Source organism: Balaenoptera physalus, assembly GCF_965194825.1.
Source record: "Balaenoptera physalus genome assembly, chromosome: 16".
In the NCBI taxonomy this organism is placed as follows: domain Eukaryota; kingdom Metazoa; phylum Chordata; class Mammalia; order Artiodactyla; family Balaenopteridae; genus Balaenoptera; species Balaenoptera physalus.
This window is the reverse complement of record NC_138898.1, coordinates 47,558,667-47,582,748: the sequence shown is the minus strand read 5'-3', so window position 1 is coordinate 47,582,748 and position 24,082 is coordinate 47,558,667. Positions and strand designations below refer to the sequence as shown.

The 24,082-nt window shown below is 41.1% G+C and overlaps 2 protein-coding genes across 2 annotated transcripts in view; one reads left to right on the top strand and one right to left on the bottom strand.

The window, feature by feature from the left end:
• Nucleotides 1-11,579, top strand: part of XRN2 (5'-3' exoribonuclease 2) — a 78,875-nt gene extending 67,296 nt beyond the window's left edge. Inside the window, exons 28-30 of the mRNA XM_082431643.1 lie at nt 3,634-3,697; nt 8,574-8,712; nt 11,037-11,579. Of these exons, the coding sequence (XP_082287769.1) occupies nt 3,634-3,697; nt 8,574-8,712; nt 11,037-11,102 (269 nt within the window). The 3' untranslated portion in view covers nt 11,103-11,579. The remainder of the gene's footprint in view (nt 1-3,633; nt 3,698-8,573; nt 8,713-11,036) is intronic.
• A 6,156-nt stretch (nt 11,580-17,735) lies between these two features.
• NKX2-4 (NK2 homeobox 4) lies at nt 17,736-19,113 on the bottom strand (the record flags this gene model as incomplete). The annotated part of the gene is made up of 2 exons (XM_082428474.1): nt 17,736-18,349; nt 18,666-19,113. The coding sequence occupies 2 exons, from the start codon at nt 19,111-19,113 to the stop codon at nt 17,736-17,738; spliced, it is 1,062 nt and encodes a 353-aa protein (XP_082284600.1).
• Nucleotides 19,114-24,082: the final 4,969 nt, after the last annotated feature.

The window sequence follows — 24,082 nt, the reverse complement described above, 5'->3', positions numbered from 1 at the left end:
ACATGAAGAGTCACCTCAGCTGATAGCACAAGTGCACGTGAACCATGGAGCAGCGTAGTGTGTCGGGGAGGTGGTCCTGGCTTTCCCTCCACCCCTTCATAGCCTTGTGACCTCAGGCAGGCTTTTGTCAGTACTCCCTTTCCTCACGTCTAAAATGGTACAGAGAACACCCGTCTCACAAAATATCCACAGTAAGTGAGTTTAAGTTATTAAGTACTTGAAACAGTGCCTGGCACCTAGTAGATACTGAGAAAGTATTCAGTGATAAAAGATAAGCATTCCTCTTTATAGAATTTTGAACTTTAAAATTTGTTTAGAAATAGTTTTAGTAAAATTGAGATCGAAACTGTTTAGTCAGTCTTTTTAAATATTTGTAGTATCAATATCATAGCTGGTTTTTCATGTGGTGCAGGGTTACATCAAGGAGAGCCATTGGTCATACTGCCAGCTCTGTCGAGTGTCTGCTGCAGGCATTTCTCACTGTCAGTCTTTGATTTGTCTTTGATGTGTCAGTTTTTGGCTGACGGGTGATTGTCCCGGTACTGGGAACTTGTCAGAGTCAAGTGCAGCCCCAAGTGCTCAACATGAATAAAGCGTTCGCTTCTGCAACCTGGAGAACGTGACATGTCACTTCTCTTCATTTCAGTCGGTAAACTTGTCAATTAGCTGCATTTGAAAAGTGATTTTTGATTAGTGCAATCACTAAACATGGAATCTTTTCCATGATTGCTGCGCTGATTAGGTAAATTGTCACTTGAGGAGCTATTGGTGAAGCCTTGGTTTCTGTGGCCGTAGAGCTCTAGAAAAGGGATACGTTTTTAAAGACCACAGGAAAAAATTAGCTGTCATTTTTTTTTTCTCTCTCTTGCTTGTACCTTTGTGAAGTGCAATTCACTATCTCACATTTTTTTTTTCTCCCTCTCAAATGGATCTTTTAGAGCCATATAAATGAATGATAATAAGTTTGTTTTACATTCTACTTCATTACTTCTCAGCCAGGAAATATTTCTGCTTTATGAACACTTAAGGGCCATATATATTGCTCAGAGCCACATGAAGAGATTTGTTTAAAGGTATCCTTGAAATTTGTCTTCATTCCTTTTTATTTTTCTTCTTGGGTTGAAAGCAAGAGATATTTTAAAGTCTTAACACAATTTGCTTAGGTTTTTAACAAAAAACTATAGTTTTTGCATGTGCTGAATTTGTGTGGAAAAAAAAAAGTTGTCCTGGAGGTGAGAAATAGTGAAAGCAAAACAGAGGAGGCAGCACCTGGCATACCAGAATTGGTGGGGTAGGAGCTCTGGCTGTTTTTCTAGACACTTACAGTTATACAATCAGACTACTGAGAAGGGCTCCCCCTCTCCAAAAAAAACATATACACTTAGTGAACATTACATGCCAGTTCTACTTAGAAATACCGGTGTGCTTAATCTAACACACAGCGTATTTGGATCTGATGGTGAGGACTTTCCCTCCACCTAATACTGTTCCTGGGAGGAAATATACCAGCTTTTTCCCTGACTTTATATTTCATAAAACATTAGGATAAACATTTCTCTGAAGGCTTTTCTTAATGTAAATGTGTTTTTTATTACCTTCATTCAATTTCACATTTATTAGGGATCCTGTGTGGAAGCTTTTATTAGTACCATGCAGAGTGTGTTCTGTGATGACATCATGCAACCAGAGTCACGGAATTAAGCGTTTATGTTAAAAAGAGGCGTGTTTCCAGGGTGACCACAGTGATTCTGGGACATGTGAAGTACAGAGCTAGACAGGGGTCCAAATGAAATTTTACTGTATTTCTTTTGACCTTTGCTATATTAGCTAATTTTGTATAATAAGACACTAAAATATAATACTTCTGGGAACATTTTAACCAATTTTCACTGACCTAAGTTTTGTGCAGTATCTGAATAGTTATGGACTACAAGTTTAACAAAGTCATCATCAGGAAAAGTGGCCAAAATGTTGGTTTTACTTTCGGTAGATTGCTTTCTCGTAACTCATTGAAAATCGTATAGTGTATTTTAAGTTTCTCTATAGAAGTAAACTGCACAGGTGGTTTGCTGTCTTGTAAGAATTTCTGGTTTTACCTCCTCTGATTTAGATTTTCTGGTGGTGTACAGTCTTTATAGTGATTCAGAAGTTATTCTGGGCCTAGACTAGGGATCTTGGCCCTGTTTCCTGTGGATTGTGTGGCGATGAGCTTCCTGAGTTTCCATTCAGGTTCTGAATATCTAATGACCACCGAGAAACCTCCTCAGCATTGTTCTCAGTTTGACCGCTACTAATTTGGTTTTTAAGAGATAAAAGGGGGACTTAATGCAGATTGACTAGGGATGCCACCTTTCTTTCAGTTCAGAATGGAATTCTGCTTGGAAGTGATGGTGGTGAAGGCCTCGCGCGTGCGCTGATCGTTGGGCCAGGGGCTGGGGTGGCTCCCCTGGGGTGGTTTGTCCATCTAGGAGGTTTTCTTTGGGCCAGTACCTCGACTGTGTTGCTTCCAGAGCAGCAGCAGCTGGGTGTTTCATGCTGGAACCCTTGTGAGCAGCCAGGTGCCTTACTTGTTCCAGATTCTCTTTTGCAGGGGGTTTTATAGCACAATTCTACTTTTCTTTCTTCTTTTCTCCCCCCACCCCGCCCCCAGGTAAACCCAGATTGCATTTTTTTGGTTGGTAACCAGAGATAAGCTTTCATTTCTTCTTTCCTTTAAGAAAGTAATTTCGAAAAGCATGTTTCTAGTTTGTGTTTCCATTAAAATGTGAGCCTGAATACATTATGGTAAGCCTTGTTGTCCTTGGGCCTTGGGAGTCTGGAGGAGGTTGCTGTCCTCAGGCGGAGACCTCATTAGACAACTCCTGGAACAGCTGCTTTAATTAGGTCACACTCAGACCCTGCCGGAAGGTGGCCGAGATGGCTGAGACTGGGGACTGGAATGGTGGTTGGTTGACACCAACCTGCCGACTGTGCTGGGGGTGCCCTTCATCCCATTTACACAGAGGACCAGCAGCCACTTAACTATTCCTTGTAATTCGTTCTATGTTCCCAGCTTAGCTTCTGTTAGGGGAAGAGGTTTGACTCTCAGAAACAATAGGGAAGTGGGCAGTCCCTTTATGAACATGTCTTCTGACCTGTTGGAGAGATTGTGTACTGTCTGCTTCATGGTAGCACAGCTAGGCAAGTCAGCGTTCTTTCCAGTTTACACGTTTCGGGGGCAAATTTTAGGATTTCTATTAAAGTTACTACTCGTTCAGTTTGTATTTACGGATAAAACCAAAATACTATCGTTTTGCACAGCGTTTAAAATATAAATGTAAAATATATGTATACCTTTACATACGTACGTACACAGATAGTGAGGGAGAGAGAAACGTGAGTTTAATGACCAAGGCTTCTAAAACTATGTTTTGTTATCAAAGGAGAAATAATTTAACAGACAGATTTACTGACGCTGTTGGTTTCATATCTTTTTACATTTCCAGGGTGTGTAATTATGCTAGTTATTTAATTTATATTCAGTCTCAACTTTTTTCAAGAATTTTTAATTACAATATATGTGGGTAGCTGAATAGTGACTACTTTTCAAAAAAAAAAAAAAATCTGTTCAATCCTTTCCTGTTTATCTTCCAGATATGAGGCCCCAGGATTCCTGGCGAGGTCCTCCTCCCCTTTTCCAGCAGCAAAGATTTGACAGGTAATATTAAAGCAAATATGACTTTTCAGCAACTTTTCACATCGGCATTTGAAGTTTGGGCTTTCTCTGTGGTATGAAATATACTTTCTTCCCTCTAAATAGTTTCTCTTGTGCCCTTTCTTTAGGAAAATAGATGGTTAACACGTTGAAGTAAAAGATTCATGCCTGTATACTTTCCTGCTTTTCTTGGTTCTTGGCCTTTATTTTATTGATGCTTTTGAGGTGCCCTGAAAAATGCAACACAGAGAGCTTAAAATTGTATTAGGTTTTGGTCAGGCTAAACAAATTTCTTTTTAGAAGTGTTGTGCAGCTTAATGAGGCATAACTAATGGGGTTCCACTTTTATCATTTCTGTGCCGGCAGCGCAGCGTCAGTACAGACCAACCATTGATTCTTGCTGCAAACCTCTTGAAGTCCTAATCAGCTTCTTTGGTACAACTTTTTCAGGGCTGACAGGCCTATTGTAGTGCAGTGTCACTGTAGGTCAGTAGTTATTAGTTGCCACTGAAAACAGTTTCTTTAACTACTTAAGACTGAACTGAATTAAATGCAGAAGGGACTCAGAAGAGGATTATGGGATCTGCAGTCTAATAAGTACCACGGACGAGGAAGAATGTGACATGGTTTAATAACAAGGGATGTTTGACATGTGTTCTTTCATTGATAAGTTGTGCTCTCCGAAGTCAGGTGGTCTCTGCATGACAAGGCAGCCAGGCGTGTTATGAATAATTATATTAACATCTGAAGAATAATTTTTTAAGGGCAGCTTTAAAGTCTGTCGTCTCATGCTGGTCTTGCCAGCACCAGTAAATGCTAAGACGAGTTTAAGCCCCCTCATAGCACGGCTTCCTTCTTTGCCTTCCCAGTTCTGATCTGTTTTGTTTGCCTCTCCTCTGCCGTTTTAGCAGTCTGAGCTGTTCACATCTGAAATGGATGAAGTTTTGTTATTTGAACAGGGTTATAACCTCTACCCCCTTTAAGAAAGGTCTTTGTTTAGAGACTCCAAAACCTCATTTCATTATTTTCTTCAAGAAGATAAAAGAAATTATGTTATTCAATTGTTTATTAATAGTATCAGCTACTTAGTGCAAGCTGCATTTTAATTTAAAATAACTGCTACTGCCTGTGTTTATGTTTTGTTTTCAGTATAAGTGCTCAAGGCACACGGTATGTACCACTTCAGCATCCTCAGAGTAGCACCATTGTCAAACAGATTAAATGAGTGAGGGGTAAATTTTTTCTGAATTACATATTATCACATTCACACTGATCTCATTTTAATAACTGTCTTTCTCCATTACATTTGTCAAGTTTGATTTTAAGATTTGGTTTCTCCACTTTGTTGCTTGCTTTTTTCCCATATTATTAATAATCACCAGTATTATCATCTGCTTATGAAGTGCCAGCACTATGCTAACATGCTTTTAGAAACATGAATTCACTTATTCCTCTTAGCGACCCTTTGAAGTGGATGTTGTTATTTTTACAGATGAGGAAACTGAGGCACACAGTTCAGTAGCTTATCTGAGGTCTCTCTTCCTCACCATCCTTTACTAAGAAACTTTTCACTCAAGCGAAACTCATCAGAAAACTGACTCTAAGCATCATATTCCATAATGCCACGGGGACTTCATAGAAGAAAAGGAGCCCCTTCCACTTCCAAGGCACCCTTTCTTCAGTCCTAAAGCTTTCCTTCCCTCTACACATTGTTTCCCTAAGATTATCACCTTGTGTCCTGACATCCATCGTTTATTTTTTGTTCTGCCCTAGCCAAGTTGGTATCTTCTGGACTGACTCTGTGAACCCAACAGATCTGGGACATATTTTGTGGATGTTTTTGGTTTAGTTTTAGTCAGAAACTAAAATCATGCTGTAAAGCAGAAGTTACGTGTGAGCGTGATAGAATTCTTTCTTACGTCTTAAATCGTGGTCATTTAAGAAACACACCATTTATTCATAAAGAAAACAAAGTTTGAATTCAGCCTCCTGAACTTCTCTATTAGCCAGCCTCTTAGCAAATACAGTACATCACTCGTTTCTATAGCACGTGTCAGTCTAACCTTTCTGACCTTACAAGACATAGAGGAGAAAATACAAACTCATAGTCACTTTGACTTTGCTGAGATGTCACAACTGGTAAGTAGAATTCTTCCTAGAACCAGGTTTTACTGATCATTAGTTCAGTACTTTTCCACTGCACAGTTTTGAGTGTTTGGTTGAAAACCCTATTAGAGAAGAAAATTTTGAGTGTACTTTTTTTTTTTTAAATAAACTACACTGTTTCTTGAATTAATTCCTACTTTGAAATGGTATATATAATTCATATATTCATTTCACTTAAAAATACACTGGGCGCATCCCTGCCCCCACCCACCTTCTTCTCCCCACACAGAGACAACCTAGCAATCGTTGTGTTGATGGCGAGTGAGGTCCAGCTTGTGCCTCCTCACCTGAGTTTCTGCCCTGTTGTCTGTCTCTTTGCCAGCGGAGCATTCTCTTTGCTGGCCGTATCCAAGGTGGCCATTTAGTTTTTAACTTAAATGGGTGCTAAGCTCAGTCGCAGAAAATTTTTAAAAGCTGATTTGCCGCATTTATATATATATATATATATATATATATATATATATATATATATGTACACACACACACGCGCGCGCACACACACACACACACACACACACATATAAACTAAAGATATCCCAGTGGTAGTATGTAGTTATGTCACATTACCAGCTACTTTCCAGAGCAGTAATTTAGAAACTTAAGAATATTGTTGCCATCCATGATGCCAAATGCCTCAAATAAGTTGCCTCAATCGATGGCTACTGATTTTAAAAAGTTAAAATGTGTCAGCCTCAGCGCTTCCATCCCAGATTTAAAATGTATTTTCCAGGGCAAATTTCAGTTTGTAAGTATTTGCAAACTAATATAATTAATATAATTAGTACAGTGTAGAAAAATGATAAACTTGTGTAAAATAAAGGCCTTTCTGCCACTAACAAGCAAAAAAGAGTAGTACATGTCCCTCTTACTTGCTCTTTCCATTTAATTTAAATTATTTTTATAAATATTATTTTTGTCAAAAACATTTCAAGTAATCATTTCAAGCAAAAAAGGAGAACTTTGTGCTTTTAAATTGTGGCTTTGTTCCTAACCTATTTTTAAATCATAAAATAATGTAAAATTGCATTTATAATGTATTTTATCCATACCAGCAGATTTTCCTGAAACTCAGTTGAGTGAGTTTTAGCATTATAAAACTGGAAAGAAAAAATGATCACAGTTAATACAATGTGTGAGTTGCACTTAATGCAAGTGGGTTTTGCATGCCCAGTTCTGATGAGCCTCCTTGGTCACAGCACAAACCTTAACCCCTCAGTCCTGCAGAGAGTGGAAGAGACCATATGTTCTCTACATATGGAGCTGTTCTTGCTAAATAGATGAGGCCTTCTCACTAAAATATATTTGTATTAATGAATCCAAAAAATAATTAAAAGCCCTGAATATATGCATATTCTTTCTGAGGTACAGATTTTTCATTTTATTTTGACTCACAGCAAATTATATTATTAGAGTCCTTGTTTCACCACGAACTGTGAAGAATAGCATTGGCCTTTCTAGAGTTCTTAAAAGAGCTGTTCTTAGAGCCATCACACAAAAATAATTATCTTTGGTGTTTGAAAAAAAAAAAAAAAGAAGGCAAGCTCCAAGTGAAGGGAGGAGAGTGGGGGGTAGAGAGGATGGATTCAAGCTTGAATAGCTGTGAGAAGAATGCATTACCCAGTGAGCCCAGCTTTGGGCTTTTCCCCCTAAGACCTAGGAAGTGAAATTCATATGCTGATCGGTTATAGCTAATACCAGCTAGTCAGTGCTTTAGCAAATTTAAAGTTTGCTTATAATTCCTCCCAACATCTGTAATGGCCCCAAAGCTTCTAATGCTAAAATATACTGGAGAATTTTGCTACTGTTTATTCTTTGTAGTGACTGTTCTATAAAATGGAAGTTAAGGAAAATGCTTCAAGAAAGTTATGTCATACATGGTGATTACTTTTAGAGGGTAAATCTTTGCTACATTGTTTATGTGACAGTTTTAAATTGTTATGATTTAATACATCATACCTGTTGTTTTGTATCTGCAAAGTTAAAATAGGCACTTGAAGACAATTAAAACATTTCTTTTGACCATAATCTGGGCCAGCAAACTGGGTTATAATAGCTGTTGAATCTGTGTTCCCATGTAAACTGTACACCAAATGCCAGTCAGCCCATGCCAATTAGTGCTCATGTTGCTAGGTCACCGTGGTCAATTGAAAGCTGCATCAATAGAACTTGAAAAGGTTTCCTCCTGATCAGACCTTCTGACATATTGAGCAGAATAATGGATGGGAAAAAACAGCCAAGTCCCCTACCCTAGATTCAAAATACTCAGCAGTAAGAATTCATTTGCAATGTGCAATTAACTAGAAAGAATGGACTCCAAGAACCAGCCTGGACATTTTAAAAAATAAAGCCTCATTCTCCTGTCTTGTACATGTTTACTCTTTGGATAGCATCTTAAAATGTAGCCAACTTGGTGATCTTGGGTCCAAAACTTTAACTGACTAAAAAGGAAACTTGACAGTTGAAGGTGAACAAAATTTTTTTTAAGTCAGACCGTTCTGATTCAGTTGAGTTTAAACATCCTTTTAAATAAATGCTGATACTTCCTGAAACATGTTAAACTACACTCGCTGTGAGGGACATAAAGGCCACTCTGATACTACATATCCCCTATGACAAATCCAGGCAAACCGGATTGTCCTCAGATTTGGAGATGATGATACCTGCCAGATTTTAGGCTTCTGACTTTTAATGCAGACATGATGCTTTTCCACAGAGGCGTTGGGGCCGAACCTCTGCTGCCATGGAACCGGATGCTCCAAACCCCAAACGCAGCCTTCCAGCCAAACCAGTACCAGATGCTCGCCGGGCCGGGCGGGTATGCACCCAGACGTGACGATCGCGGCGGGAGACAGGTGATGCAGCGGGGGCTGTGGCGTGGAAAGCTTACTGCTCACTTTGAATGGAACCGTGCCTCTTGGGACTCCATGGTTTAGTTTGGTTTTGGTTTTGGTTTTCTGAAACATCTGTGGATAAGTTACTGATAGAGTATAGCTCAGTTGAACTTGGATCCCTCATTAAAAATGTATACGGGGTGAGTATCTGCCTCACTAAATAGCTTATCCTTTGATGATGCTGAAGAATTTTCAGACCAAAAGCCCCTTTAATCACAGCAATCTGATTGATATTTAGCACAAATATGGTCCATCACCAAAACACGTTGTTTATCCTTAGGGTATTGCTTTTTAGTTTCATAGAAACTAGATCTCTCAAAATGTAATGTTCTAGAAGCTGAAAGTAATATTTCACCTTTTCAGCTGTTATCTTTATTCCTCTTGGTAGTTTTCGGTCTTGATTTATCTGTTCTCTATCTTCATGGAAAGAAATCTTTCCTATCTAATTTCCCACTTTTTTTAACTAAATTTAAACAGCTATACATTGAGTGAGTATAATAATTCCTAGACAGATTCAGTAAATGTAAGCTTTATTTCCTTCTCTTTATAGCATCCACTTTTAGCAGCATTTAAGCCTGAGGTCTGTTTGCCTCAGTCTCTTTGTCCCCCAGCCATTGGACACCCTGGCCAGTATTTACATGCTCTTTAATCAAACGCTTGCCAGGATCTGAATGCAGTGATTCAGAGTGTGTGCTATTCCTGGAGTTGGCACCTGTGGTGATGTGAAGTGGTTTTTAAATTGCTTACCTGGTGTCGCCTACAGCCTTTTGCAGTGCTTCGAATATTAATTTTCTAACTCAGGTTCTTGCCATGTGTCCCTTTGTTCTGACAGCTGAGAAAAATCTTCTGCCAGCTAAGAAAAATCCTTTTTTTCCACACTTTTTCGGTGTATTCTTACAAGTCTCAGTTCACTTTACAAGAAAGTAATCATCTTGTCTTTTGAGAGAATTTTGTTACAGTTCTTTAGAATCAATTTGTAGAATATGACTTTGCATACTCTCAGCCCGAGATCTCTACAGATGCTATCGGTAGGTGCAGTAGATTGAGACTGTTTATGCTTCTAGTGTCGAGGGGACACTGGGCAACCTAAATGATGAATATTTTTGAAAGGAAGGCACACTTGCAACTAGAAGAAGCTCTGGAGGAAGTTTAGTCCAGTCACCTCATTTTCCAAGTCAGGAGTCGAAAGCTTAACCCTCCTGCCGCTGGGTTGGGCAGCAGAGCTGGGGACGCCTGTGACTTCTGACCCCAGTTCAGCGCCTCCCCTGCCTCCTTTAGGGGAGCGCGTCCCTTTAAAGGAGCTTTCCGCTGTTACACGAGGTAAAATTCTTATTCACCTAGGAGATGCAAACCGGTTGTACATTATAATTCTTTTAGGACCTTTTGGAAATACATTTCTTTCTTAGTCTTTTTTCTGCGGAGATGTTTTTTTTAAATTAAATCAGAATTTTGAAGCGCTATTAAATTGTAGAAGTTTATTGTTAAAAGCAGTAAAATTATGACTTCATTATATTTTTAGTGTAGTTTATATGACTAAACAAGTCCTTAGCCTACATTATGACCTTGAAGGACTACACATATTCATGTTATAATTTAAACTAGTGAAGCGCTCTGAGTGGCAACATGGGGAAGGGGGTCCATTTCAGAATCCTCCGTAGGAAGGGAATTGTGATGGGAGACACATCACATTTACCTTCAGGTTGTACAGAAATGTTATTTGCAAGCATATTAGGAACTGTTATGAATACTGCCAGTAATTGATTATGTAATAACCTAATGTGGTACACTATTATTTATAGCTAAACAAACAAAAAACCCTAAAATTAATAGTTCATTAGGCCTCAGCTGATGCAGCAAGCTCCTGCCTTTGTTAAGCAAAACGACTTTCCTAGTATAATATGTGTGAAGATGATGTGGGCACCTTACCACAGTGTGGCTTGAATTAGGAGCTGGGGAGGGGGTGGTAGGGAGAATTGAGAATGACACGTGTTTTACGCAAGACACTTAACTATCCTTCATTTGTGTGCATTTTAAGGAATTTCTCAAGCGCTTGTTAAGGCTTGTTTGGTTAGTTGTCAGTGATAGCATTTATGCTGATGTCCCACTTTGCATGCAGCTTTCTATAAAGCTGCAGACCAAAAGCACCCGTTTATGGAGATCTTCCATGTGATATACCTGTAAGACATATTCACCTTCTTTATGGTGTGTTTTTCCATAGAGAAGTAAGATTTCTTTGCAGGAGTGTTAATCCAGAAGATGAACTCTTTCTTTTGCTGTTTTTTCAGGGATATCCCAGAGAAGGAAGGAAATACCCTTTGCCACCACCTTCAGGAAGATACAGTTGGAATTAGGCTTTTGTAAAGCTTTCCAAAATCCTTTCCGTCATTCTACAGTTTTATGCTATTTGTGGAAAGATTTCTTTCTCAAGTAGTAGTTTTTAATAAAACTACAGTACTTTGTGTATTTCTTTTAACTGTGTATATTTCTACTGATCCGATCTCACTGTTTTATGTTGCTTTCCAAAGATGTGTGTTGCATAATACAGTGGATCTGAATTTATTATTGCTTGTAAAACACATTTGATGGAACAGGAATACTGGTTTTTCATTATGGTCAAAAATCAAACCAGCTGTGGATTTCAAAACACAGTGTATTCTAGATCATCTAAGATCCATGCTGATTTTTAATGCACAATTAGCTATCAACTCTTGAGCTGGAACTCTCAGCCAACTAGAGTGTATATTGTTCAGTATTTCTTTGGGAACATTTCATTAATGTACTTGTCATATGGAAATTTCTGGACTTTAGTAAAAAAAAAAAACTTAAAACTCTGGTCTCTTGTTTTTCTTTTACAGTATTTAAACTTTGAAAATCTTGGCCAAGCATGTGTGGTTTTTTTTTGTTGTTTTTTTGTTTTTTAATCAATATATCAGAAAACTATTTCTACAATTAGATGTCGAAAGAAAATCAATGAAGAAGTAGATTTTAAGAGGATATGGTCAGCAAGACAACCCAACCGACCCATGTATGTGTCTGCTACTGATTTGGCGAATTATAAAATCTTCATGAGAATAAATTATTTACATTTTACAAATTTCATGTAGATTTGTACTGCAGTTTTAAGGACTGATTTTAAATCTCTAAGAAAAGTTGAAAAATTCCGGGGCGTGGTGATGAGTGAAATAGGTGAGAGGGATTGAGGTGTACAAACTTCCAGTTACAAAATAAACGAGTCATGGGATGGAATGTACAACATGGGGAATATAATCAATAATATTATTTTTGTGTGGTGACAGATGGTAACTAGACTTATTGTGGTGATCATTTCGTAATGTATAGAAATATCGAATCATTATACGCACCTGGAAGTAACACAGTGGTGTAGGTCAGTTGTACTTAAGTTGAAAAAACAGTACACAGAACCCAATGGGAGGGCAGAAAGAAAGAAAGAAGAAAGAAAACTTAAAAAGTTTAATTCCTAGCTAAATTGCCTATGCTCCTTGGCAAGTTTCTGCATTATTTCACAATAGATGCCAATTTGTACTTATTTTTTTCTTGCTACTAAGCACACTATAATTCCTTACATTTACGCTTGCAGTTCACGTGCAGCACTTCCATATGCATTTTCATTGCCACAACAAACCCAGACACACGTATGAAGACTTGCTGCCGTGTTTCCAAACCTTTCCATTCTAGCCTCAGATTGTAAAGTAAGGTTTCTCTCTGACTTTCTGACCTAGGACATTTTTGCTTTAGTATTCTACAAAGGCACACTTGTTAATCTTAAATCTATTCAGAAAAAGTCCCACCTTAACCTTGGATAGGAAGGTATTTTGAAGCTATTGAGTTCATTGCTGATGATGGGTGAATAGAGCAGGGTCCTTTATTGTTGAGATAAAGAGTCTCTCCGCCGGGAATTAACACAACCATTATATATTACTTCACAATACATTAAAGTGGGAATAATACCTTCTGTTAGATTTCTCTATCTTCCAAATACTGAAAATGTATAGCGCCTAAATCAGTATTGCATATTCCAAAGGAACCCATATACATGTCTCTCGGAGTGTACAGAGCTTCGTAAGTACCCCATACCCACACTTCTGCAGAACCTATATTTTCTCAGATCTTTAATTTTGGCCTAGTTTTTAATTTTGTTTTAAGCTATCATGAGCGTGTCTAAAATAATTCTGATTTGGCTTTTTCACCATTACATGTAACGGATGAAAACAAGTTTGAAAATTAATGTTTAAAGTGTTCTGAAGACACCTAAGCAAAAAGCCTGACGGAAAAATTAAGCTGGCTAGAGTCCCACTGGCGAGCGGGTGGTGAGACCTCGCTTCCTTCCCTCTCCTTACTCTGCATCTCTTTCTAACTTGTCCCCACGTTTGAATCTCCCAGAAAAATGCCCTGCTATTCCAACAAGTAAACGCTTTTTAGAACTTTAAATGGCATGTTTAAAGCTATAACTATCCCCTCCATATTCGGATGTAAAGTCAACGGGTCAATTTTATGTAATTAACTCCATTGTACTATGTTTACGTAGGGCCAAGTTTTTTCAGGGTCTCATTAAAGATTTTTAAGAATCTTAGAACCTGGAAACAGCCCGACTTCATCGCGGCGCTAAGAGCCCGTGGTGAGCAGCTGTCTTCCCCGTAGGGTCCAGTGAGGCACAAAGCCTTCTTAGAGCCCATGGCCATCCATCCGGAAGCGCTGTCCGGCCGCCGTGCAGCGTCGGGGAGGCAGGCGGGGAAATGACCGGCAGGCAGAGCCCGAGCCAGGGCCGGCCGGGCGGGCTCGGGGGGCGCTCGGCGGGAGCGGGGACGCCCGCGGCCCCGAGGCTCGGGGGGCCCCGCATCCTGGCCCGGATCCCCGGCCGGCCCCCGCGCCGCAGCTTCTCCGCCAGCCCAGCGTCGTCTCAGCTCTCCGCATGGGTGCGAACACCGGGACCTGGAAGAAAAGAGCGGAAAGGGTCTTCTCCCGAGGCTGCTGTTTTAAGTTCCAAGCCTGAACGTAAGCGAATTCCGCTTTGCTTCGAAATTAGAATGTAAACATTCTCCGAAGTCACCTGGACGCCCGGTTCGCAGGCGGCTTGCGGCCCCGGCCGCATCCCGCTCATCGGCGCCGCTTCCCGCCCCCAGGGCGGCCTGGAGCCGACCCACCGGACGCGTGCCCGCGAGCGACGGCTCTGCTACTTCTAACCGGGAAAAAAGTCAAACTAATGAACTAGCAAACGCCCCACTCGGGGTGAAGTGAATGCCTGCGTTGCTTGTTGTCTGACACCGTATACATGCACGAGGGCCAAAGAGGAACATGCTTTAATTTGTGTGTGTGAAATGGGAATGGAGCTATTCACTACTCCAAAATAGCTTGCACAACTTAGACTTGGGCAAATTCGTGGTTAAACTTTTATTAGAAATCACTTAAGCAACTAGTGAAATAAGAGGTTACATGGAATTTAGAAACTGAAATAAAAGGCATTTCATTCAACTGCAGGTAAACATTCTAAAGCAAAGACAAATGAAACCAAAACACCTCTTTCAGAAGCTTCCATTTAAGCTTACCTCCAGGCTTAAAAATAATGACATAAAAGTGATCTTAAAATCACAAAGTTATCTTAATACTTACTGGAGAGAGCGAATTCCTGACTTCAAGTCTTCTTTGAATCTTGTCTAGATGCTCACCAATTCTCACTAGCAGCAAAAGTCTATTTATTTAATTCATTTTTAATAAAATGTATCCTAGTGCCCTGTCTTATTGTATTTGGGCATGGCAAGTAGCAGTATTTTTAAAAACTGGACTTGAGTAATTAACATACAGGGTTTTATCCACACGTTAGTGTTATATTAAACAGTTGGGCAGTATCATTCATGCTTTGAACTACATCTGAAATTTATACTGCCACTACACAGTGCATTATCTGATGCACAAATTCATAGCTAAAAATCCAATCAATGGGTCTTTATGTGACTATGGTTCACCAATTTATTCTAAAAGTTTATAAATCATCAGTATTCAATGCAGCTAACAAAGCAAGTCTTTGGAAGGTGCTTGCATTTAGTGAACAGGATTGCGTCTCTGATTTGCTTTAAATTGAAAGTAAACAGTTGATAGCAGAATGGAGTTTGAACACAACATCTGTGTTGATAAAAGTCTGATTGACTTACTTGTTCCGACCATTAGGTTTTAGTTCTAAGCAAAGCCTTAAATAGAAGACAACTGGGTTACACACACCATCCCCCCTTCCATATACAAAACACCCTTCCTGTATCCTTCAACATTGCGCTCATACACACATACACACAAACACCCCGCTTCAATTTACATCCCAACACAGATTTCAGAAAAGTACCTGCAATCCCTGCCGTTCCTCTCTGCAACTTTGATTCTGGATTTTGGTTTCTGTGCCTCAGTTGGAAAAGATACGTTAGAATGCTGTAAAACTCCAAAACATTTAGGAAAGTGTCACATCTGCAGTTAGCATTTCTGAAACCGAGTTTTACTGTGGCCTCTGCTAAAGTTTGGAGGGGCTTTGTTCCACTTAGACCCTGCGCCAGCCCTCCCTCTTGGTCGTGAAGACACTTATCCTCCTCTTCAGTTAATGAGTTTCACCTAGTCTGGCCGTTTGTGTTTTTATAAAAGATCTGCAAAGCACTAACTGCAAAAGAAGAAAAAAGCTCTTGTTTTGCATTAATCAGAATGTGGAATTCTATAATAAAAACATTTTCTATTTTAATGTTTCAAAATCAAACCTTGTCCTACTTTCAGGATGTGCACACATAAACTCAGTAAGTTTCTGGGTGTAGAATGTTAAGCCCTCTGCAGCAATTACTTCTGGCTTGGGTCCTTTACTATTTAAAGGAACATTGAAAGGGAAAAGATATGCCTGTACCGAATACACTTTCAGAAGATATTGTATAAAGAAGGCTGTTTCTTCTTAATGGTCTTTTTGATAGAGAGTTCACTTAGTCTAAGGGATTTTTTGTTCCAGAAATTAGCAAGGAAAAAACTGTCCATGAAGATTTATTTTCTTTAAATATGTTACTTGGAGCCCTTAGTCCATAAGCTATTCTTGCTTTTGTTAAGTATTGGGCTGTAAAAAAAAAAAAAAATTACAAACCATGTGAACTTTTAGAACATGTTTTCTAGAAGTAAAATTTCAGAATTTGAAGGAATCCGATCAATATAAACAAGCATTTTGAAATGTGGCACATCAGTAATAGTTATGCTAGCTTGGCTAATATTTTGAAAGTCAATTTTATTAGTATGCAAAAACCCAAATTGGGAAAATTTCCTGCAGGTGTATTGCACCATTGTCATACTATTTTTTCTGCTTAAATTATTTCTTTTTATGTAAAATGTTTTAAAAATCAGTTATCATTTTACAAAAATGCATTCACAGCCCCTTGATAAAGGCTGATCCCCTTGCTTCTTTAGTGTTTTTTTTTTCTCTCTTTGTGGAATGAACTGGAGTTTTAAATTACTATTATTATTATTTATTATATAAAATACATTTAGAGAAAGTGCAACTTTTAAAACACCTTCTTAAAGAATGCACTTTGCACATTCAGAAAAACACCCAAACAATGAAGTTAAATAAAATGTTTCACTTCAAACTATAATTCTAAAACTTCAAATGTAGAAGAGCTTTAAGGTCTCTGGTAGATGTTTTGGTCATTTATAAATCACGTTTTATCCATGTTACGTCTTTAATTTTTCTTCATTTCATAAGCTCATGTTCTTCAGCTTTCTTTTAGTATTTTTACTCCGCTACCAGTTCTTTAAATCATGAGTCAACTGAGCTGTGTTGTCACATCATGCCAACTAGTGTTAAAAAAAAAAACCTATACACCTTAGTGAAAAATAAATAACCATTTGACTCTTACCAAAAAAAAAAAAAGTACTTAAGGTTCTTTTAAGTTATATTTAAATATCCTTTTGAAACACAGGAAATATAAATCATCATATTAAAGAGTAAATACATTATTTGTACAAGAAAACACCAACAAAATCGGTGTGTAACCCCTATTAAGTTCTAAATATGAGAAAATTATAAATATTTTAGTTACTTATTCTTTACATACTGATTACAATTCAGTAAATCACCTTATTCTCTTCTTGACATGCTTTCAAACAGGTTAATTAATTGATGTCTATCTTAGCAATTTTGCTTACTTGTTCTAGTGTTTTATCACGGTATTCAAATTAAGATAAGCAAATATCTTAGAAAGAGTAAATAACATGTCTACAGAAAGACAGGGTGTCATTTATTTTATCCATTCATTGGGGAGACCAGTTTCCATATAAAAAGTAGCTTACAACCCTTCTTTCTTTTGATGAACTGCATATTAGGGAGAAAATCCTCTTTTAGGGTAATTTACAAACACTCATTGCCAAATAATGATCAAAACATTTAAAAAACAGCATTAAATTTAAAAAGCTGTATCAATTCGTATAAGCAATATTTTGATTAAGTTTATTCCATTTCTGTAAATGGCAATAACTCCTCTGCAATAATGTTGCTATGTGCATGATCCACCTTGAGCTACAATTCAATTTACTTTCCATCAAACATTAATGAAATTGCACTTAAGGGGAGGGGGATTCGAAAATTAATCTCCCAAGTTAAGTTCCACTCCAAGAAGAATTCATTGCTAAAGCTGGGTTGGTTTTTAGAGCAACAAACACCAACGAAGTCTCCAATGTTTAAAACTCTGAGAGCTTTGGTTAGGAACGTGGTGGATGTGGACTCGGCCGGCTTTTCACATAATTTAGGAACCTCTGGAAGGAGGAAATGACCACCTCAAAGACCCCTGGCGCGATGCTCGTGATTCGATCCTGGGGCTGTCGCGTCCCCACCCCCAGTAGAGAGGTTCCGCGCCCGCCCGCCTCCACGACCCGTCCGGCCGTTTGCGAGCTCCGCGTCCGCCGTCGGTCCAAGCAGACCCTCCGGCGTCAGGAGGGACCCCGCCCGGCCCGCGCCGTCACCACGTCCTGCCATAGAGCAGGTTGGCGCCCAGCGCGCCGCCGCCGTAGTCCCCCGCCGCCGCGTCCAGGGCCGCCAGGCCTCCCCCCGGGCCGTGCAGCGCGGGCGGGCTGGGCGACAGCTCCTCCAGCTCGGGCGCGGGCGTCGGCGCGGGCGGTTGCGGGCCGGCCTGGCCGGGCGTCGGCGTGGCCGCGCCGTTCTGGCAGGGCTTGCCGTCCTTGACCAGCACGGGCACGGCCACGCGGCGCGGGGACGGCGGTGGCGGGCCCAGGCCGACCTCCTGCTGCAGTTGCTGCGCCGCCTTGTCCTTGGCCTGCCGCTTCATCTTGTAGCGGTGGTTCTGGAACCAGATTTTGACCTGCGTGGGCGTCAGGTGGATCATGCTGGCCAGGTGCTCGCGCTCGGGCGCCGACAAGTACTTCTGCTGCTTGAAGCGCCGCTCCAGCTCGTAGACCTGCGCCTGCGAGAATAGCACGCGGCGCTTCCTCCGCGGCGCCGCCGCCGCCGCCGCCGCATGCAGGGGCGCCAGAGACTTGGCGGCGTCCGCGATGCCTGGCAGCGACCCCATGCCGGCCACGTTCACTCCCGCTGACGGCCCCATGAACCTGGAGACTGGGGAGGGGCCCAAAGGGAATGCCGGTCAGCCGCCGCCCAGCTCTCTTCACACCGCGGCGGCCGCGACGCCGGCGTGGCCCCTGCGGGTCCCAGGACGCCCCGCGCGCCCAGGGGCCCAGCACCCCCCGCGCGCGCACGGTCCCAGGACGCCCCGCGCGCCCCCGGCCGGGTCCCAGCGCCGCCCGCGCGCTCAGGGTCCCAGGACACCCCGCGCGCCCCGGGCCCGGTCCCAGCGCCCCCCGCGCCTCGGACTGTGGCGGGAAAAGCCCGCGCGGTCCGCTGCCCTCCGTCCCGCGCTCCTGGCCCCGCTCACTTGACGAGTAGCGCGGGTCCGGGTTGGCGCCGTACCAGCCGGTGGCTGCGGCGGCCGCGCCGCCCCGCATGCCGTCCGTGTAGGCGGGCAGCTCGCCCATGTTGCCCAGGCCGCCGTTGCAGTAGCCGCCCATGGCGCCGTGCGGGAACTGCGGGACGCCGGGCGGCATGTGGTAGGTAGCGGCCGCCGCCGCCGCCGCCGCCGCCGCCGCCGCCGCCGCGTTGTGGCCCGCCATGGCGTGCGGGGGCTGCATGCCCGCCACGGCCGCCGCTTGCGAGGAGGGCCCGGTCGGCGGCGCGCGGTAGGCGGCGGCCGCGGCCCCCAGAGGCGCCCCCAGGCCGGGCGGCGCACCGTCCATGGCGCCGCCGAACTTCTTGTAGGTCTCCTCGATGGGGCTCAGGATGTCGGACACGGAGAAGGGCGTCGTGTGCTTGGGGCTCAACGACATGGCTCGGCGGACGGCCAGGTAGGAGGGCCCGGGGCGGGCGCGGGCGCGGGCGGGACGCGGCGGCCGCGGGTCGCCGCCACCTGGGCCGGGGCGGCAGCGCCTGTGACCAGGAGTCGGCGGCGCGGCGAGCCCCCGGAGCTGCGGGATCTGGGGTTTATTTTAGTCCGGCGCCAGGTTTACGACAGACTCGGGGGGCGGAGCAACATCGCAAACGAGCAAACAATGGTCATTGACATCTTTTTCTCTCGGCCCCCCACCTCCCCATAGTGGAGGCAAAAAGGTAAAGGGGGCAGTTGGGTGTTTCTTGAAAAGATCACCCCCCTTTGCTTTCTCCATGCTTCCCGCCTTCATCCCGGCCGTTATCCCAACCCTCGAGCAGCAGAAATAGAAACTCCGAGGCCGGCGTCGAGGCTTGAAGTGAAGGATTGCGCGCCTCTACCGATCCAGACCCCAGTTTTCCTAAAACTACTGACTTCGTAGCAAAGTCCAGTGTAATTGGGGAGGGGGGATGTGGTGCTAAGTTGAGGGGGGGGGGTGGTGCAGGGCTCGCCTATTCGTCTCCAGCTACCAGCCTCTCACTCGCTCCTTCATCTAAAGTGTTAAAAAAAAAAAAAAAAAAAAAGAAAGAAAGAAAGAGAAAGAAAGAAAGAGAAAAGGAAAGGCTCTTGGGTCCCACCATAAGAGCGAATAAAGAGTGAGGTACAATGACCGGCCTGTGCCTTTGTAGGGCTTCTAATTTATGCATCCTTAGACTCTCAAGCATCATTTTGTGGACAACCAAACGGGCCCTTCCAAATTAGCTCAAAGTATCCAAATCCAAAGAAGAGAGAAAACACATAGAGATACAAATACACAGATGCTAACTTGTAAGTATTCTGTTTCTCCTCTGTAGGGATGGAGGTCGGGTAAGGGAAAGAGGGTACATTTTTATCTTTTCGAATGTTTCCTGTTCAGCTTGCACCTGCAAAATTCTTTACAGGTTTCTTCCACCCACACACACATTTTTTCCCCCGCCCCCGCCCCCCCCCCCCAAGTACAAATATCCAACTTAGGGTTTACTGGCCTATCACTACAATGATCAAAAAGAAGAGAAAGGGGCTTCCCTGGTGGCGCAGTGGTTGAGAATCTGCCTGCCAATGCAGGGGACACGGGTTCGAGCCCTGGTCTGGGAAGATCCCACATGCCGCGGAGCGACTAAGCCCGTGAGCCGCAATTGCTGAGCCTGCGCGTCTGGAGCCTGTGCTCCGCAACGGGAGAGGCCACGATAGTGAGAGGCCCGCGCACCGCGATGAAGAGTGGCCCCCACTTGCCCGCAACTAGAGAAAGCCCTCACACAGAAATGAAGACCCAACACAGCCATAAATAAATAAATAAATAAATAAATAAATAAAAACAGCAAAAGAAACTTAAAAAAAAAAAAAAAAAAAGAAGAGAAAGAAAACACCCCACAAATCCAAATATTTATAGCTATTCGAAATGGGTCTTTTTATTGTTCTTTGAAAAATATAACCTGCTCAAGGATTATGAAATGGATGCACAGATCAGGTGAAAATGGTAGTTTCTCTTGAAAAATACTGTAGATAAACTGATTCTTAAAAAAACTTTGTCATCCTTTGATTTGCATATTTACCTGCGTAGCAAAGAACTTAGACATTGTGAACTTTCCTCTGAATGCTGAACACGACAAAGAATAAGACAAAAGAAGTGTGAGAAGCATACTGACTAAATTTTTAAAACAGCCCTGCAGTTAAAAAAACAAAACAACCAGGGAAATGAAGATGCAGTTTTAAAGTTTTCCTGGAGACTGGGGCAGGAGAAGGAAAAACAAGGAGAGTGCTTTCTTAAGCAAGGTTTTATTGTTTAAAAAAAGAAGAACGGGATGTATGAAAACAATTCCAGTTTAACCTGATAGAACATAAGACCTAATAGTACACAGTCTTGAAGGGAAGAACAGTTACCTTTTCCTTGTTTGGTTTCAGTGCTTTGGTTGAAATGTCCTCCATGGTTTTGCTCTTATTGTTTTAATCATTGTTTTGTTCATTTCAGTGAGTTTTGCAACGAATCTGGGGGTGAGGGTTGGGGGGGAGGGACCAGTATTCACCTATGGGAAGAAAGTGTCAACCAGGCAAGTGCGTAGAGTATTAATATTTTAAAATACTGAAAGACCCGAAAGACAAGGTATCATGATTGTTTCCAGATGTCAGTTGCTGACTTAGTAAGATTAGTATTGCTACAATTTTTACACCTCTCTACTTTTACAGGTCTTTCCTCAGCTTGAAACACTTGGGCTAGGTCTTCATCCTCACCTGCACTGGAATTGCCTACTTAATTTTTTTTAAAATTACTGATTTAATACAAAGAAGTATTCATGTGTGTATTTAAGTAGTTGCTAGAATCTTCAAAACTGCAGTTTGGTTTTTAAGTTTTGGTTTAATTCAAGTTGTATTGTTTACTTGATTCTCTTAAAAATAGTAAGAAGTCTTTCCTTTCAAACTTTCCTCAGAGACAAGAGAGTAAGTAAAAGTAGTTTTTATAACATCTATGGATATAAAAGTCATTTGTGAACCGTTACATTTTATTTTTCAAGTTGAAACATGTTTTAGAAGTGAAACCTATTATCACAGTCTTCATTCGTGTTGTTGAGTTACCCAAAGTGCAAAAGTGTTTACAATTATAGTTTTTTTAGACAATTATTATTTATTCGGTTTTCAGGCTATACATTTCATCTTGTGTAATTTTTTTGTGTGTGTGTGTAATATTTTTATAGAACTTTAGGAGAGCAGTTCACATTGAGTGGTTAAACTACAATTTGTTGCTTATTTTGTTTTTCAACTGTAGTGGGTCCTGCTACAAGTTCATTTACATCTGGAAAGTTCCCACCTTTAAATAAAAAAGCACTTTATCATATCTGGGGGCTCTCTGCAGATAGTCACTTTCTGGCTGCTTGGGAACTTGATACCCTAATTAGTACTTCTTTACTGGAGGTGACCAGTTCTGGAAAAAAAAATCCACAATCTTCAACATTTTTCCCTATCAGTTGTTTGTGTCTCATTCCAGAAATTACATAGCTTCATGCTGGAAACACTGTTTGGATGTGTGCAGATGATTCTGGAAATAGGTGTAGTCTGGAGGATGTGTATGTACATTTATATACAGATACAAATTAGAATAATCCAACTGATGCTCCATGAAAGCTCTTTATCAAATTCATTTCATCATATTGCCTGCCTAAATTATGTATGGAAATTTATACTCAGTAGATTCTTAAATACTATTGACTTGTGAAATTGGATTTCATAGGAAATATGTTTCTGAGAAATGTTTTCTCGTTGGTTTTTTTCTTTCCTTAAAAACAATGCTGGCAGTCAGAAAAAAACCCAAAAAACAAACACTACCAAAGAGAACATAGTGAAAAGATGTTCCTCCCCTTCCCATCCTCCAGCCCCCCACTTTCCCTCCTCAGAGGCACTATTACCTGTTTCTTCTGGCATAGTCTGTACATCTTGAAGCATACTACCATTTTACACACAGGGGGTAGCATATAGTTTGATACCTTGCTTTTTTCACAGTTAAGGTTTTTGTAATTTTATACATCACACCACTGAAAACTTAATACATGGGTTGTGGCAGATATATAGAAACATTTCCTAGATAAAAAGATTCAGTAGACTCTCTTAGCTTTCTGACAAAAATGTGGTAGTTAATGAAAATTTCTCATGTGTTTGTTAACCTTAGGGCCAAAATTATTTGGCAAAAACAACTCTGAAGTAGGAGCCTTCCCCAGATAGAGGATTTGCTGTTGTCAGACAGAAGCTCAGAGAAAGGGGCCTGAGAGACTTTGAGAAACCAGTCAGTTACTTAAAGGGAAATGTTGTTTTTCTAAGGTGGCAAGTAGATTTCTGATGTATCCTGAATTTCCTTATAAAGAAAAACTTTGTTTGAAAATATAACTTTCTGCTTGACACTCAAGAAGATAAGTGCTTTTTAGAAATGAGACACTTGCTACATTTGTGATTAGTTTAAAATAGTTGTGAAATAATTTGATTAATAAAATTCTCACTTTTGGGAAGTAGCTTTAAAATATTGTCTTTGCAGTTGGGAAGGAATAAAATGAAGCAGGTCAGGATACTAGTATTTTGTAGGAAAATTTGAGATTATAAAGAGGAAACAAAACTGCTACAGAGATGAAACACAAAGTTTTAAAAAATTATTTGTAAAATGTTTGCCAATTTCTGAAATTTGGTTTCTTTTTAGTCCTTCTAAAAGACTGTTTTGAATGTTCATTTCAATTATTATGAGTCTCTTATGATAATTTTACACTTGTATTTATATGACTTTGTTATTTCTCCCTCCTCCTCCTCCTCCAACAGGGGATGGCAGAGGGGAGGGTTTCCACAATACCCACATGCCTCCCTGCCAAGCCTCCTTCTCTTAACCCTCAGCTCTTTCCCTGGTGTGCTGAAATGCAGCTAGGGCCGAGGGGAGTGGGACTGTCTCTCCTTGTGAGGACAGGAGGAAGAGGCTAGAGAACTTGACACCCCCCACCTCATCCTTTCATAATTTCTTCACAAATGCAAATTCCTTGCAGTTTAACTCCTATTAAAAAAATTTTGAGTCTCTCTTTCCTGATACTCAGATATTTAGATTGAAAATAGTTTTCTGACCAATGAATACATTTTAAATTAAAATGATTATTAGTACAATGTGAGAATGAGTAGTAGGTGTTAAGACATGATTGTTGTTGGAATCATCATAATAATGAGGGCCAATTAAATGGTTCTTAAAAAACAAAAAGAAAAACTAGAAACCTCCCCTTCTAATAACGTTAGGCTACACCAAAGGGGTAAAAATATGAAAATTGACCAGTATGGCACAACTCTCTCACCCTAGGATTATGAGCTTAAGCTAGAAATTTAAATTTTTCTATGTTTTAAAAATTATTTTTATTTTTATGTATTTATTTTTTAAA